Genomic DNA, 13,423 nt, shown 5'->3' with positions numbered 1-13,423 from the left:
TTTTGTATGGAATTAGTTGAGCTCTCTCGCACAGCCTGAAGTCTGAATAGGTAAAGGGCACATAGTCAAAGACTTCTTAGCCTTTTGTCCCCTATTGATTTTGCAGCTCAAAATAACCATTGCTTTTTCACCTATTGTGGGAAGGCTACAGTGTATCTGTCTCTCTTGCAGCCCCTCCTTCTCACTGAAAGCAATTTCGAGTGGGAAAATGCCTGGGATGGGTGGGTGGGTGCGGGAAGTGCTTAGCAACCTATCCCAGCGCCAAATCCACCCCCGGCCCGACTTCTGAGAAGTCGCTGCAGCGTCCGGACCACATAAACCCGGCAGGGCGGGGCGAGGAGGCCGCTACTTATAGCTTTGGGCGGAGCCTCTGGCGCCTCGCGCGAGCGCAGCCTCCGCCGGCTCTATTTATGCGGCGCCCTCGCGCGCCGCCCCGCCCCTTTTCTCCCCTCGGATATCCCTCCCTCCCTCCCCGTCGGCGCGCGCCTCTCGCCGCTCCATGGAGGAGGCGGGGATGCTGTGCGGACTGCGCGCGGGATGGGGGCGCAGCCGAGCTGCAGCCGGCCCGGGACAAGCGCTGTGCAAGGCGAGCGGCTGCAGCAGCAGCAGCAGCAGCAAGAGGGACAGCCGCGCGCTCGGCGGGGAGCCTGAGCTGGAGGCTGAGGAGGCAGGCGCCACCGCCGCCGCCGCCGGGACCAGCGAGGCTCTGGCGGGCTGGGATGAAGCGGGCGGCGGGCGGCTGTGGGGCCAAATAGCTTCCCGCGGCGGCGGCGGCCGGAGAGGCGACGACGGCGGCGGCTGCTGCTATTGCTGCTGCGGGCAGGAGGCTGAGGGCAGCGGGGCGGCCCCCGCCGCCGCCTCAGCGTCCTCCTCCGCCGCTGCTGAGTGGGGCGCGGGGATGGCGGCTGCTCCTCACGGCTACCCGCTCTCGGACCCGGGCTCCAACAGCGAGCGCAGCGCCGACTCGCCGCTGCCCGACGACGACGGCGGCTCCTCGGCGGCCGGCCCCGCCCGAGCCCCCTCGGCCAGCCCCGAGTGGGGCGAGGAGAGGTTCCGCGTGGACAGGAAGAAGCTGGAGGCCATGCTGCAAGGTGAGGAGCCCGCGGCGGGAGGGAAAGGCGGGCGGGCGACGCCGAGGGACTCCAGGGAGCCGCGAGGGAGACGCGGCCGCGCGGCGCCTGCGCAACTCGGCCCGAGCATTCCGCTTTGCCTCCCTCGCCGCTATTTGCTGCCCGTTAGACGCGCGGCGGGGAACGTCCTCCTCACCACGTGGCAGAGAGGACCACGCAGCCAGCGTCTCGTGAGGAAGCCCCCTCCCCGGGCTCGCCTGCGTGTCCAGCCTAGAAGGAAGGGGGCGCCTTTGCCTTGCTGGGCTGTAGGGAAAGCATCCCCGCCCACCCCCCAGTACTACTTCGTGTATTTCTCCACCAACTTTTTGTGAAACCCAGACATTGATCTTTTGTCTTTTCCCATCTCGTCGACTCCCTTTGCACAGTTCTTCCCCCAGGAGGAAGAATAGTTGGCTTATGCAATCTGTGGGATCTAGTTGAGATGCTTGCATTGTAAGGGGCTGGACTGGATGACCCTTGGAGTCCCTTCCCATTCAGGGATTCTATATTGAATCCCTATTCTTCACACAACCATCCAGTTTTCCCCTCTCTCCTTTTGGGGACTGAAACTGCAGTCTGGAGTGTCTCAAAGGAGGAGGACAGAATAGCCCATTCTGCCACACTTCTGCATCCTAACTTGTGTGGCAAAATCCTCCTCTCTGCTTGGCCATAGAACCATAGAATTGGAAGGGACCCTGGAGTCATCTAGTCCAGCCCCCTGCAATGCAAAAATGTGCAGCTGTCCCATATGGGAGTTGAACCTGCAACCTTGGTGTTATCAGCATCACTGGAAAACATTTGTTTTAAAGCCACGCATCCCTCCAGAAAAGAGTTCATTCCCCAGGTAGTTTGCTTTACACAGCATGGCCTTAATAAATTAACAGAGAAGTGGTCCCAGCACCATGTGGGATCTTCAAGGCCAGTGCCCATGTGGGCATTGCTGTTGAGGGTACCAGCTATTGGGGAAAACCTCACCCCCCCCCCGTTTTGAGGAGCACCTCTTCCCCCTCTGTCAGCATTTAGAAGTTGCTGGCGGTGTCTGTCTACTTCTCCCTCCCTTTGTGGACTTCTGGGCAGATAGCTTTCAAGGGCTTGTGTGTTGCATAGCCAGGAGGAGCATTTCACCCCTTTTGATTGAAAAGATTTCATTAACAGAGCTTTAGTGGTGGTGGGAGGATGGAGAGGGGGCTGTCAGGAGTCAAGGCGCTGGCCTTGACACATGGAGATAATTGGGGGCTAAAGGCACCCTTAGTGCGCAGAGATCTTTAGCAAACCTGGAGAAATGGACCCTTTTCTGTGTGTGAATTTCCAGCCAAAGCTTTCATTTTCACCCTGTTTCAAAGCAGGATGTCATTTCTTCCATTCTAGGAATAGTGGCTGCTGTAATTTGGTGTTTCTGGGATGCTCCAAGTTCAGTCTCTGTACACTCCCCCCCCCAACCTTCCTACTCCAGTGTGCCATCTAAGATGCAAGGCTAGAAATAGTTTGCAGAGCACACACTGAAATATGCTGTCTCCAAACTTCGCTGGCTGTTTTGTTTTCTCCTCCCTCCTCTCAACTTTCCTTCCCGTTTGTTTCCCAAACACATCAGGTCCCAGATGTGGATAAACTCTCCTCTCTACAGATGTCAGTGCTTATGGCCTCTGCTGTTTTTCAGAGGCTGGAAGTGTTTGTTTCTCTAAGCTGAGGAGTCCACTTTTGTCGAGAAATTAGCGTTTTTAGGGGCTTGGTGCAAAGTGAATCTCAATAGCTTCTATGTGTTTTGTTTTGTTTTAAAAAAACTTAATCATTAACACAGGCCCAAAGTTCTGCTTCACAGCATCTCAGAGATGTAGGTTTTCCAGGCAACTTCTTAGCTCTGCTTAATTAACATATGCATTCTGAAATGAATACTCTGTTGCATAGTGTGAGTGACTGTCAAAGTGGTAAGATAATTTTGTAACCAATTTATGGACAACCCCTTTAGAAGGGAAAACATTAAGGAAATTGAACACTATAAAATGAACATCTGTAATATAGGAGGCTTTTTTGGAAATTATCCAAAGCCAGGCTTTTAAAAATATTTGCAGCTGGTATAATCTGACATGCATTATTTCCTTATACAGCTCCAAATACAGCAGTAAACTTGTTCTTCACTTTCTAAATTACTTGAGTTCAGACTTCCCCAGGATCCTTTTTATAAGGCTGACATTGCAAAGGATTCTGGGTAACTTTGTAGGACATTGGTGCTGTTTGGTTCTCTTGAGTCCAAATTGTTGCTGCTGTCTTTTTTCTTTTTCTGCAGTCTTTTAAGTAGGTGCTACAACAATACCCTAATTTGTGGTGTATATACTCATTTTATATTGCCCCATTTAGTATCTGGTTACAATGGATTTTTCATGTTTTTCCAGCACTTGGAAATGTGGGTGAGTGTGACCAGGTATCATGGGGCAGAAATGCATGGCATGGACATTAATAACCCTATCATTACAATTTCTTACGTATTTTCAGTAAGATGAACCCAACTATCTCCTGCGGTTTTGGGTTGCAGGGAAAGATTGGAAGTAGTCTACAAAAGAGTGCTTTAGGCAGCATATCCACCATTACTTATCTTCTCATCATGGAATCCATAAATGATTGCAGTATCGTAGAGTTTTGCAGTTTGGAAACCATTGTTCCATGAATGAAAACTCAGTAGTACTGAGACAATTTACATAGTATTGTTGAACTCCTATAATGTGGAAGGTAGGCTAGAAATTAACTGCATCAGTTTACTAACAAAAATGCAAATGTTTAAGAGTGCACTGTGTAGAGGAGAACCGAGTGTTTTCTGTTGCCTGTTTATTATGATGGGTTGCCTTAAAAATTTGTTCTGTTTTGAATTGCGTTACCCTTGCTGGAACTTAAGTAGACAGTTTTTGATAAAACATTTACGAGGGCTGGTTATGAAGGCAGATGTGTAGATTAGAAATGGTTGGAAATCCTCAGCATTTGTGTACCTAATTGAGCTTTTAATGGTCCCTGTGCTTTAGTGGTGGAGATCAGAAATTATCCAGAAACCTTTCCTTTGATCAAAGCAAATAACTCCATTTTATTGCTTTGCAGTTTAGTATGCTGATTATGTTGTGAACCACCTGTAGCATTTTTTTAAAGCGGAAAAGCAGGATTACAATAATTTTATGAACTCTGTACATAAGCCCTTCTAAAACATCCCACTATATGTCTATGCTTGGTGTAGGGTGGCTAGACTAGGTGGGTCTTTGATCATAACATGGCTCATATTATAATGTATGCAGATCAGAGATGGAGAAACTCTGCTCCCCTCATACGTTGTTGGCCTACAACTCTTGCAATGGTTCAACAAACTGGCAACATGTAGTGGCAAGATAAATTGATGAGCTATGTGGAATTGGATAAGTTGACATACAAACTGTGTAACAAGGACAACCATGACTTCAAGGAAGAATGGGACCTTTTTACAAATTATCTAAAAAGACAACAAAATGATTTAGACTCCTTGGCAGGTTTTGAATAAACATCCACAAAGTTATCAGTTGAATATATGATAGAAAAGGCAACAATATGTACAATTTTATAATATGCAGAGAATAATATGTGTAAAGAAACCAGGGAGGGGAGCTGAGGGAAGTCCTTGGGGAAGAGAGGGAAGGGGGGAATGTAAATGGTTATGTTGATTGATAATTTGTTTGCTAAAATTGTTCAATAAAATATATTTAAAAAAACAAACAAGCTGGCAACATGTACAGCACTCTGCAACATTACACTTATAATCAAGGCTTTGCAAGTGAGCACTATATACTTGTTTCCTTCATGCCTTCACAATTGCAAAGCACCGGGACTGAACTCTCCAAAGCACCTTTCCAAATATTCTGTAGCTTTTCTAGGTCTCTACAACACACAAATAAATTATGTTGCTGCTGATCCACATTTTAAAGAACTCCTTTTCCCTATTTTGCTGCCGCAAAATAGGAAGTAGTGTTTACTTCTTGCAAGATATCCCCGTAGCTGTGTTGCCTCTGTGTTCAGTTCTGAATGTTCTATTCAGATGGTTATAGCATAGCTTTTGATCATCAGATCAGTGAATTGTGGGTAGTAGAAAAGCAGTCAGTATGACTGACTATAATGTTTGGAATTTGTTTCAAATTAGATTCAGTCTCCTGGGGGTAGGTTAATCTTTAAGCAGTTAATATTTTGTTTTGCTGATAGAGGGATTTTTGGTATGCAACTGAGCAGAGATCACAGTATTTACTGTAATGACTATAATTTAACTTTAAAATTTGAGGAGGCCTTTAAACCCTAAAGGCATGGTATAATCATTGGAAAGAAGTTTGTGTGAGAGATCGTACTGCTAGCTGATCAGAGCTGAGTAGTGGAACATATGGCAGATAAAGCCATGAGGTTTTACCTGATGTGGAATATAATTCTAGCTCTCGACCCCCCCCTCCCCAATTCCTCCAAGCAGCTCAAGGAGGTATTATGACCCCCTCTTAGTTCTTACACAGGCTGAGACATAGCATTTAGCCCAGTGTTACTCAGGAAGCTTTGCAGCTCAGAGGAGGTTTGAGAGTTGAACACCCTAACCTCTGTACCACACTGGCCAAATCACGTTACCACTGGGCAAGAGGGCAGCCCATATGCATAATTTTCATCTCTTGCTAGGCAGAGGGACAGTTAAGGCTATCTGTCTTTGGAGGTGTTTGCTCATCTATGTACCTGGCTCAGGAACTCAGATTTAATAAGTGGTCACAACAGGCACACATTGATAAATTACTATTTGGTCGATGATTGTCAGCACTCTCCCACAGAAGTCTCCCAGTTACAGGAGGTGCTCATGTGCTTTCTGTTCACTAGAAAACACTTTTTTAAAAGATTAGTTTATTTTCTTGTCCTACTTGTCTTCGTATATACTAAAAAGACGTAGTGTAACTTACACAATATGTACCTCCTTCTGGATCTGCTTATATTTTTACTGCTCTTTTTATAGTTCCACTTGACTCTGCTTGCTTCCACTAATCTGTCTTGCATGATTTTATCTGCTTGGGTATATATTGCCTTATACAAAGTATGCAGAAAAGCCATAACAGAGAGCAGGGATTAGCTGGAGCGATGCAACTTCCCATCAGTGCACCATGCTTATTTTGTCCTTATGCTGTATTTAATTTTTCAGCTGCTTCAGGCAAGAGTACTTCCTTGTTCACCTTATGAAGCTGATCAGCAGCTGTGGAACAGATGCCTAATTGAAGCATGTACTGGAGCAGCATAGTTGATACTTTGGTAATACTTGTAGAGAAGACCTGCACAGGTCATTGAATGATGCTCTATCTCATGCCTGCATTCCACCCACTCTCAGACTGGTGGTGCCTAAGCCACACCGTTCTTCTCTACAAACATTATCAGAGAGGAATTCAACCAGTCCACAATAAAGTGATTTTTACTAATTCTTTAAATTAAGTCTGTACCTTCATTCAGGTAAAAAAATTCTAATCCATTTTACAGTAGCTTCTAAAACACAATTAATAATTGTAGCTGGAGGCAGGGAGGACATCAGATACTACAAGCCTGAGTGTTCTTTTTAAAAAACAAACAAACACCTAAACCCTAAAATACATTGATGTGGTCACCAGGTTAGTCTCCTTGAAGAAAAGTCCCACTACCACTACTGAAAAGGCCCCTTTCCCTATTGCTCCCTCACCTTGCTCCACTTTTTATTTTTATTTTTTGGTGGGTGGGAGCACTGAGCTAAGCCATAGTTCTGTTTAACGTGTCATCCCAACCCAGGTTCATGGCTTATCTCTCCCAAACAAACCATGAGCTGTAAACTATAGGACAAAGCTTGGTTACAGCTCATGGTTTCTCTGGAAAGTTCTAAACCATAAGCCTGAGTTCTGCCAACAAGCTAAACCACAGCTCAGCTCCTTGCAGCAGCAAAATTATGAATGAGGAGCAAAGTGACCACAATCTCGTCTCCAGGAGCCCACCCTTTTCATCATGCGAACCAGGCCAGCACTTAGACTCCAGGGATTCTGTTACAAATAGCTTGTGAGTTTGGAGGGCCATGACTGACTTGAATTGCTGCATAATATATAATAAATCTGAATATCGCTTCCCAAACACGACAGATTCTAAGCTGTCAGGAAAGTAATTGGCATTAATTCTAGACGAGAGTTGCTGTTAGAAGTACTGAATGAGAATGATCCCAAACAAGTGATGTGTTCATTGGAAATGTTGCTTTGTACTTATAGAAACACTCTGTTTTAAAACACAATGATTTTAAGTTTCTGTGTACTAATAACCTAGCTTCATTGAAGGCTGGAGATCAAACAATCACCAGAAATCTGAGCTGGGTCCCTTGGACATGACATGCAGCCCATGCCCCGTTTCGTGCTTGCCCATACGTTACTGAATGTGAAGAACTGTGTTTGGCTACTATTGTGCTGGTAATGCAGTGCTAGCTTATTTCAGGACTTCACCCAAAGCTTGTGGGGCTTGGAGTTCGTCAGCTGCAATTTGCTGCTAAATTGCTTTGGGGAAATGCAGTAGTAATTTATTGCACCTTGCCTAGCATACTTATAAGAGGCAGCATAGATCGTTTGGGGCTAGCATGGAACACAACCTTGCAAATCCCACAAAAGTTAGTAGTGTACAACAGTCTTTACTAACCTGCCTGTCCACATGCATCTGTGGCGTATTGGTGGCCTGAAATGGAAGGAAAATGCTACTTAACATTCTAGTTTTCTGCTTACCTGGCCATTACTCTGGTGTAATGTTTCTCTCCTAGAAAGAAATAAGTGTCCTTGTAAAATGCAAGTCATTTCAGTGCTGCTTTATTCAGTGCAAGGAGATAGACCCAGTACTGAAAAATGGTAGCTGAGAGAGCAGCAAAAATATTATCCCCACTGTAGTGTAGAAGGCAAGTCAGTGCTCTGATAAAGAAAGGGCAGTGATGGAAAGTAGCAATATCATTTTCAAAGAACTTAAATTCAGCAAAATAATGGTGTCTCGGCTACAGACATGAAAATTGGCACTAAAGGTTACATAAAAGCAAGGATTCTGCTGTGTCTACTTGTATCAATTCTGCTTACCTCCACTGCAGAAGTCTGTGGATCTTGCAAAGGGAGCAAGCTAACATTTTCTTTGTATTACTGGGGAAAAAATCTGATAGCAGTAGCTGTGTATGTAGTTAAGGCAAACCAGAGATTCTGGCTAAAGACGACGTTCTCAAACTTCCTTTCAGCAGATGTGCTGGTAACGTTGTATACCTGTTGTCAGGACGGGCTCCAGGCCAGGGGGGGTTTCCTGCAAATGAGCATCAAAAAAGACTGCTGGGACACGTAAAATGCTTTAAAAACTTTCTTTTCTCTTAAACTTAAGGCTTTGGCAGCAAGTTCACTTTTTATTCATACTCTCTCCCCATCTCCCACCCCCAGTTGATCATATTAAAATTGGGCAGTTTGTATTTGAGATTTTTTATTTATCAAAGCTCAAGCATGTCAAGTATTGCTTCAGTGGTGAGAAGCAGAATTTGCCCCTGTGGGTGTTTGAGCTTCAGAACTCTCAAGGGGAGGGTTCTTTGTATGTGTGTAAACTTCTTTTATTTATGCAACTTTGTGAATTTCTCACACAGTGTGCTACAGTGTTTACATCCAATGCACTTGTGTTACATTTAATAGCATTTTGGTTATTTTTGCAATAGGTGTATACAGAAATCTCTTTGTATCCTCCTATAAGTTGCTGGTCAATTTGGTGAATTTTCTTCAGTGTTGTTATGCAGATCTTTAACTTTCTTGGTTTTTTTCAAGTGGCAGAGTGATGCATTGTACTGTATACCCACAACTTGTGTGGGGGTGGGTTATATTCCGGGGATTTGAGCCTAAACCAAAATTGTGTATAGGGAAAACTGTGAATCTGGTCTGGGACCGTAATAAATTTCATTTCTTTGTACAGGGAAAACTTTGGGTTCAGTGGCAGATGGGATTGCCAAAGTCGTCGTCTGCAGACTTCTGCCCCCTTTTCATTTGTTTTTTTAATTTTTTTGCCAAGTGAGTAAAGTGGAATGTGCACAAATTAAATTCACATAAGTTGCAGGCTTGCTGCAATTTATGGCATAATTTAGAATCGTAGCTGGTTATAATCTGCATTTCATCCTAGACATTAATAGGGATGGAAGTCTGTTCATGTAAGAAATCCCTTTCTTGTTGAATTATACCTGAGTAAGTGCAACACAGGGACGCGGGTGGCGCTGTGGGTTAAACCACAGAGCCTAGGACTTGCCGATCAGAAGGTCGGCGGTTTGAATCCCCATGATGGGGTGAGCTCCCATTGCTCGGTCCTTGCTCCTGCCAACCTAGCAGTTCGAAAGCACGTCAAAGTGCAAGTAGATAAATAGGTACCGCTCCGGCGGGAAGGGAAACGGTGTTTCCGTGCGCTGCTCTGGTTCGCCAGAAGCGGCTTACTCATGCTGGCCACATGACCCGGAAACTGTATGCCGGCTCCCTCGGCCTATAGAGCGAGATGAGCGCCACAACCCCAGAGTTGGTCATGACTGGACCTAATGGTCAGGGGTCCCTTTACCTTTAAGTTCAACACAGTCATTAAATAACAAGGAGGGACTATGGCACAGTTTGGAATCTCTGCCATTGTTCAGCACTGTATGGATTGTAGCTCAAGGAATTGTAGCAGGCAGTGCCCTAGAGCAGTGTTTCCCAACTGGTGTTCCGCGGCACACTAGTGTGCCGCGAGACGTTGCCTGGTGTGCCGTGGGAGGGAGGCGGGCGAGTCGGGCGGTGAGAGGCGGGGCGGCGGCGGCGAGGAGAGGCCGCCCAGCGCGGGGCTCTCGCCGTCTGCCTGCCTGGCTGCCTGTGTGGCGCTGATGTCACGGGGCTGTAACGTGCCCCACATAGGCACACGCGGGGCGGTGAGCGAGCTCCCTCCCACATCCCATCGCCGCTCGCTTCGGCCGGCCTACTGGGCTGTCGCAGGCGGAAGGCCTGCGCATGCACGAGGTTTTCGCGCCTTCGGGATTCCCTTCACGCCTTCCTCCTCCCGGGTCCTTGAGAGCGCGGGAAGCGGCAGCGCGAGACTGGCATTGAGCCTGGTAGGTATTGCGCTTGCCAAGGCAGTCATTTGGGAAATGAAAACTTGCAAAGCAAGCAACCAGTTCAATCTGAAGTACGTGTATGCTTAATATCCTGTATCTGAAACCTGTTCTGCCCCCTCCCCCACACTTGGTGCCATTTTCATCTACACATGCAGCAGAGTAAGTTGACCCAGAATAGTACCAATTCAGATGGCAGATGGGAGAATGACAGTGCTGAATGCTTTCCCATGTAGAACAGTCCCTGCAAATAAAAACCTAGCATATTTGGAAGAGGGATGCTAGCCTAACCATTACCTTCTATGCTGTTACTATTTTTTTATTTTTTTTTACATAAGTAAAAAGTGACCTTTCCCCATCTGGCATGGTGGTGTGCCTCGAGATTTTTTTCATGAAACAAGTGTGCCTTTGCCCAAAAAAGGTTGGGAAACACTGCCCTAGAGCATTATACTAGTGATGCCTTTTTTTAACAGTGCAAAACAGTGTTCCCCAATCTGGTGCCCTCCAGAAGTTATTGAACTGTAGCTCCCATCAAGTTCAGCCAGCATGGCCAATAGCCGAGGATGATGGCATTTGTAGTCCAATAACCTCTGCAGGGCACCTGGTTGGGGAAGCCTGGTATAGAAACTTGCATCAGGTAATGGAGATGTCTCTATGTAAGAAGGAAGCAATGTGAAAGTTTTTAGATTTACAGATAAAATGCATCTTTAAAGCTCTACTGATATATTGACGTGGAAGTGGCTTTGACCATTCCTGAGTTTTCAGTCTTGAATGTGTTTTTGTGAAAAGCTGCGATTAACATTGCCAGTTAGAAAATCTGCAGCAAGAGCTGGATTGCAATTCTCTGTGTACTTGCTTGGTATTAACTGTCATGATAAAAGTTGCGTGAGTGGTTTGTCATAGATGTAAAACCATTTCTAACACTTGAAATGAAGTCAGTGTTCTGAATAAGAATCAAGTTCTTGCTCTTCTGGAATAGGTAGATATGCAATGCAGGAAGTTCATTCTTTCCTATATAAATATTTCTTAGTAATAATAAACCACTAAAAGGATCCAAGCCTCTTCCTCCCTGTGTCTAGGTTTTTAATGAACCACTGCAATACTTTGCTTAGAAAACCAAAATACTGAGGTTTCAGGTTAGCAGCCTAGATTCTGTAGTAACTGGAACATCTTTAATAGCGTTTACATTTTGTTTCATGTGTGCATAGCAGGAAAGGCTTCAGTTACTATTTTTGCTTTCATGTGCCAAATCTGCTGATTAGGCTTTCCTATAGAAAAATAAATATATGAAACGGATTTGTGGGAGTTGTAGTCTTGAAAATATTTTTACATTCCTTTGTTAACTATTGTAATAATACCACTTTCTCAAATTTCAGTGTTTCCTTAGTAGTATAACAGGCTATCTTGGTTTGGCATGAATGCCTTGGTTAAGTATTGCTGGCTTGCACATTCCTGTTGGTTACATTGCAATCTTTACCTATCATTGGAAAATATGCCCTGTTAACTGCTCATTGTGGACAGCCTGATTAAAAACCTGCCTATTTAGTGAATAAACATGCCAGTGTTTATCCCTTATACAAGCTAGAAAACTGTCTTCATAATTCTGCATATTTCACTTTATGTAAGGGGAAATGGTGACCATCTGTATGCTGTGCCAAGAAAATGCAAACTCTGTAGGTGGAATAATTTGTATAAATGTGCATGCCATTTGCGTAGTGTCCCACCACCTTCCCAAGAGATTTGCTAACTTGCTTGTATGGAATGAGATGAAGAGACTATGGGGTGGGGGAGGCAGCTGACTACTAAGCATGGTCAAAAGGAGTAGTCAGCAATTTGGGCTGAACACCATGTACTTTCAGACCTTAGTAGGCTCATTTTGGGCTAGGAAGGGCAAGGAGGCACATCCTCCTTGTTTGATGGCACCTAGCTGGGCACTTTCACAGATAGACTCAAGTGTACACCACCATGGTCATTTAATGACTTAATTAATGCATGCAAATAAAGGAAGGTCTTTCCTCTTTCTGCAGCTGCATTTTGGTATGTAATAGCCAAGGGGGGATGGAGGAGAATCGACATTGAAATGGTGGGTAGGAAAGTTGTCATGAAATGCACACAATTTCCCCCCCTCTTCGCCCCTTTTTGCTTTCATCTTACTTCCACAACTGTGTTGGTAAAGTTCATTGAAACATTTTTCATAGCCCCAGTACAAATAGCAAGCTGAAGGAGAGCTGTTTAGGGCAATTTGATAATTGGATTAGGTTTTAATCAAGCCTTCCTCTAGTTCTGGGTTTCCCGAAACTTGGGCCTGCAGCTGTTTTTGGACTACAATTCCCACCATCCCTGACCACTGGTCCTGCTAACTATGGATAATTGGAGTTGTAGTCCCAGAACCACTTGAGACTCAAGTTTTGCAAACCCTTCTCTCTGTGTAAGTTCCAATTTATGCCTAATTCTATGAATTTTGGTGACTTGTGTTCAAAACCTTTCCTTCTCATGCTTCTGTGCAGACAATAAATTCACCAACATCTTGTCATATACAGGGAAAGCATTGTAGGTCAGACTGGAGTCAATGAACACCTGAAATAGAGCCAGGATTTCCCTCTTAGTCCTTCAGCTATCTTTTTCTGTCACATTTGGTGCGCCACTCTTTTCAGGACTTCAGAGTGATGCACCTACGTGGTTTTACTTGCAACAGCCTAAAAAGTAAGCTGCATAAGCTTGCCCAGTCATCCCCAATACTCCTGTCCAGTGTGTCACACTAGAATTGGATAACCGATGTTGCCAAAACTCATAACTAGCTGTTCCAGTAAATGAACTTGTCTAGCCTGTCCTGCTAATCTACATTATGAATTGAGCAATATTTCCCCAAGAAACCTCTCTCAATGAGATTCTGAGGAGAAACTTGGCAGATGAGATGATGAAAGGCAGCTGCTTTGTAAATGCATATGCATTGGTTCCTCAGTGTTAACCCCCTACCCTTGATGGAAACCCATGAATTGCCATGAACTGTGGGTGATATTCAGCTAGGTATTACTTAGAGTAGACCCATTGACATTAATGGGCCTGGTTTAGTCATGTTCATCCATTTCTCTAGATCTCATCTGAGAACAGCTTGGTCGAATACTGCCCTGTGAGACCAGGCCACCGGGACAAAGTGTGTGTGTGTGTGTGGGGGGGTATTTTCTCTTATAGAGCAATGTCTTCATGTAATGTTTATGTG

General features: G+C 45.1%; 1 protein-coding gene across 1 annotated transcript in view; it reads left to right on the top strand.

The window, feature by feature from the left end:
- Positions 1-499: 499 nt before the first annotated feature.
- The window catches only part of BICC1 (BicC family RNA binding protein 1), a gene marked incomplete at its 5' end in the record, with an annotated part of 106,250 nt that continues 93,326 nt past the window's right edge, over positions 500-13,423 (top strand). The window contains one exon of the mRNA XM_082222323.1: positions 500-1,091. Coding sequence (XP_082078449.1) covers positions 500-1,091 — 592 coding nt within the window. The remainder of the gene's footprint in view (positions 1,092-13,423) is intronic.

This window comes from Podarcis vaucheri, assembly GCF_965113315.1.
Source record: "Podarcis vaucheri genome assembly, chromosome: 5".
NCBI lineage: Eukaryota > Metazoa > Chordata > Lepidosauria > Squamata > Lacertidae > Podarcis > Podarcis vaucheri.
The sequence above is the reverse complement of the archived record's forward strand: the minus strand, read 5'-3'. Positions and strand labels throughout refer to the sequence as shown.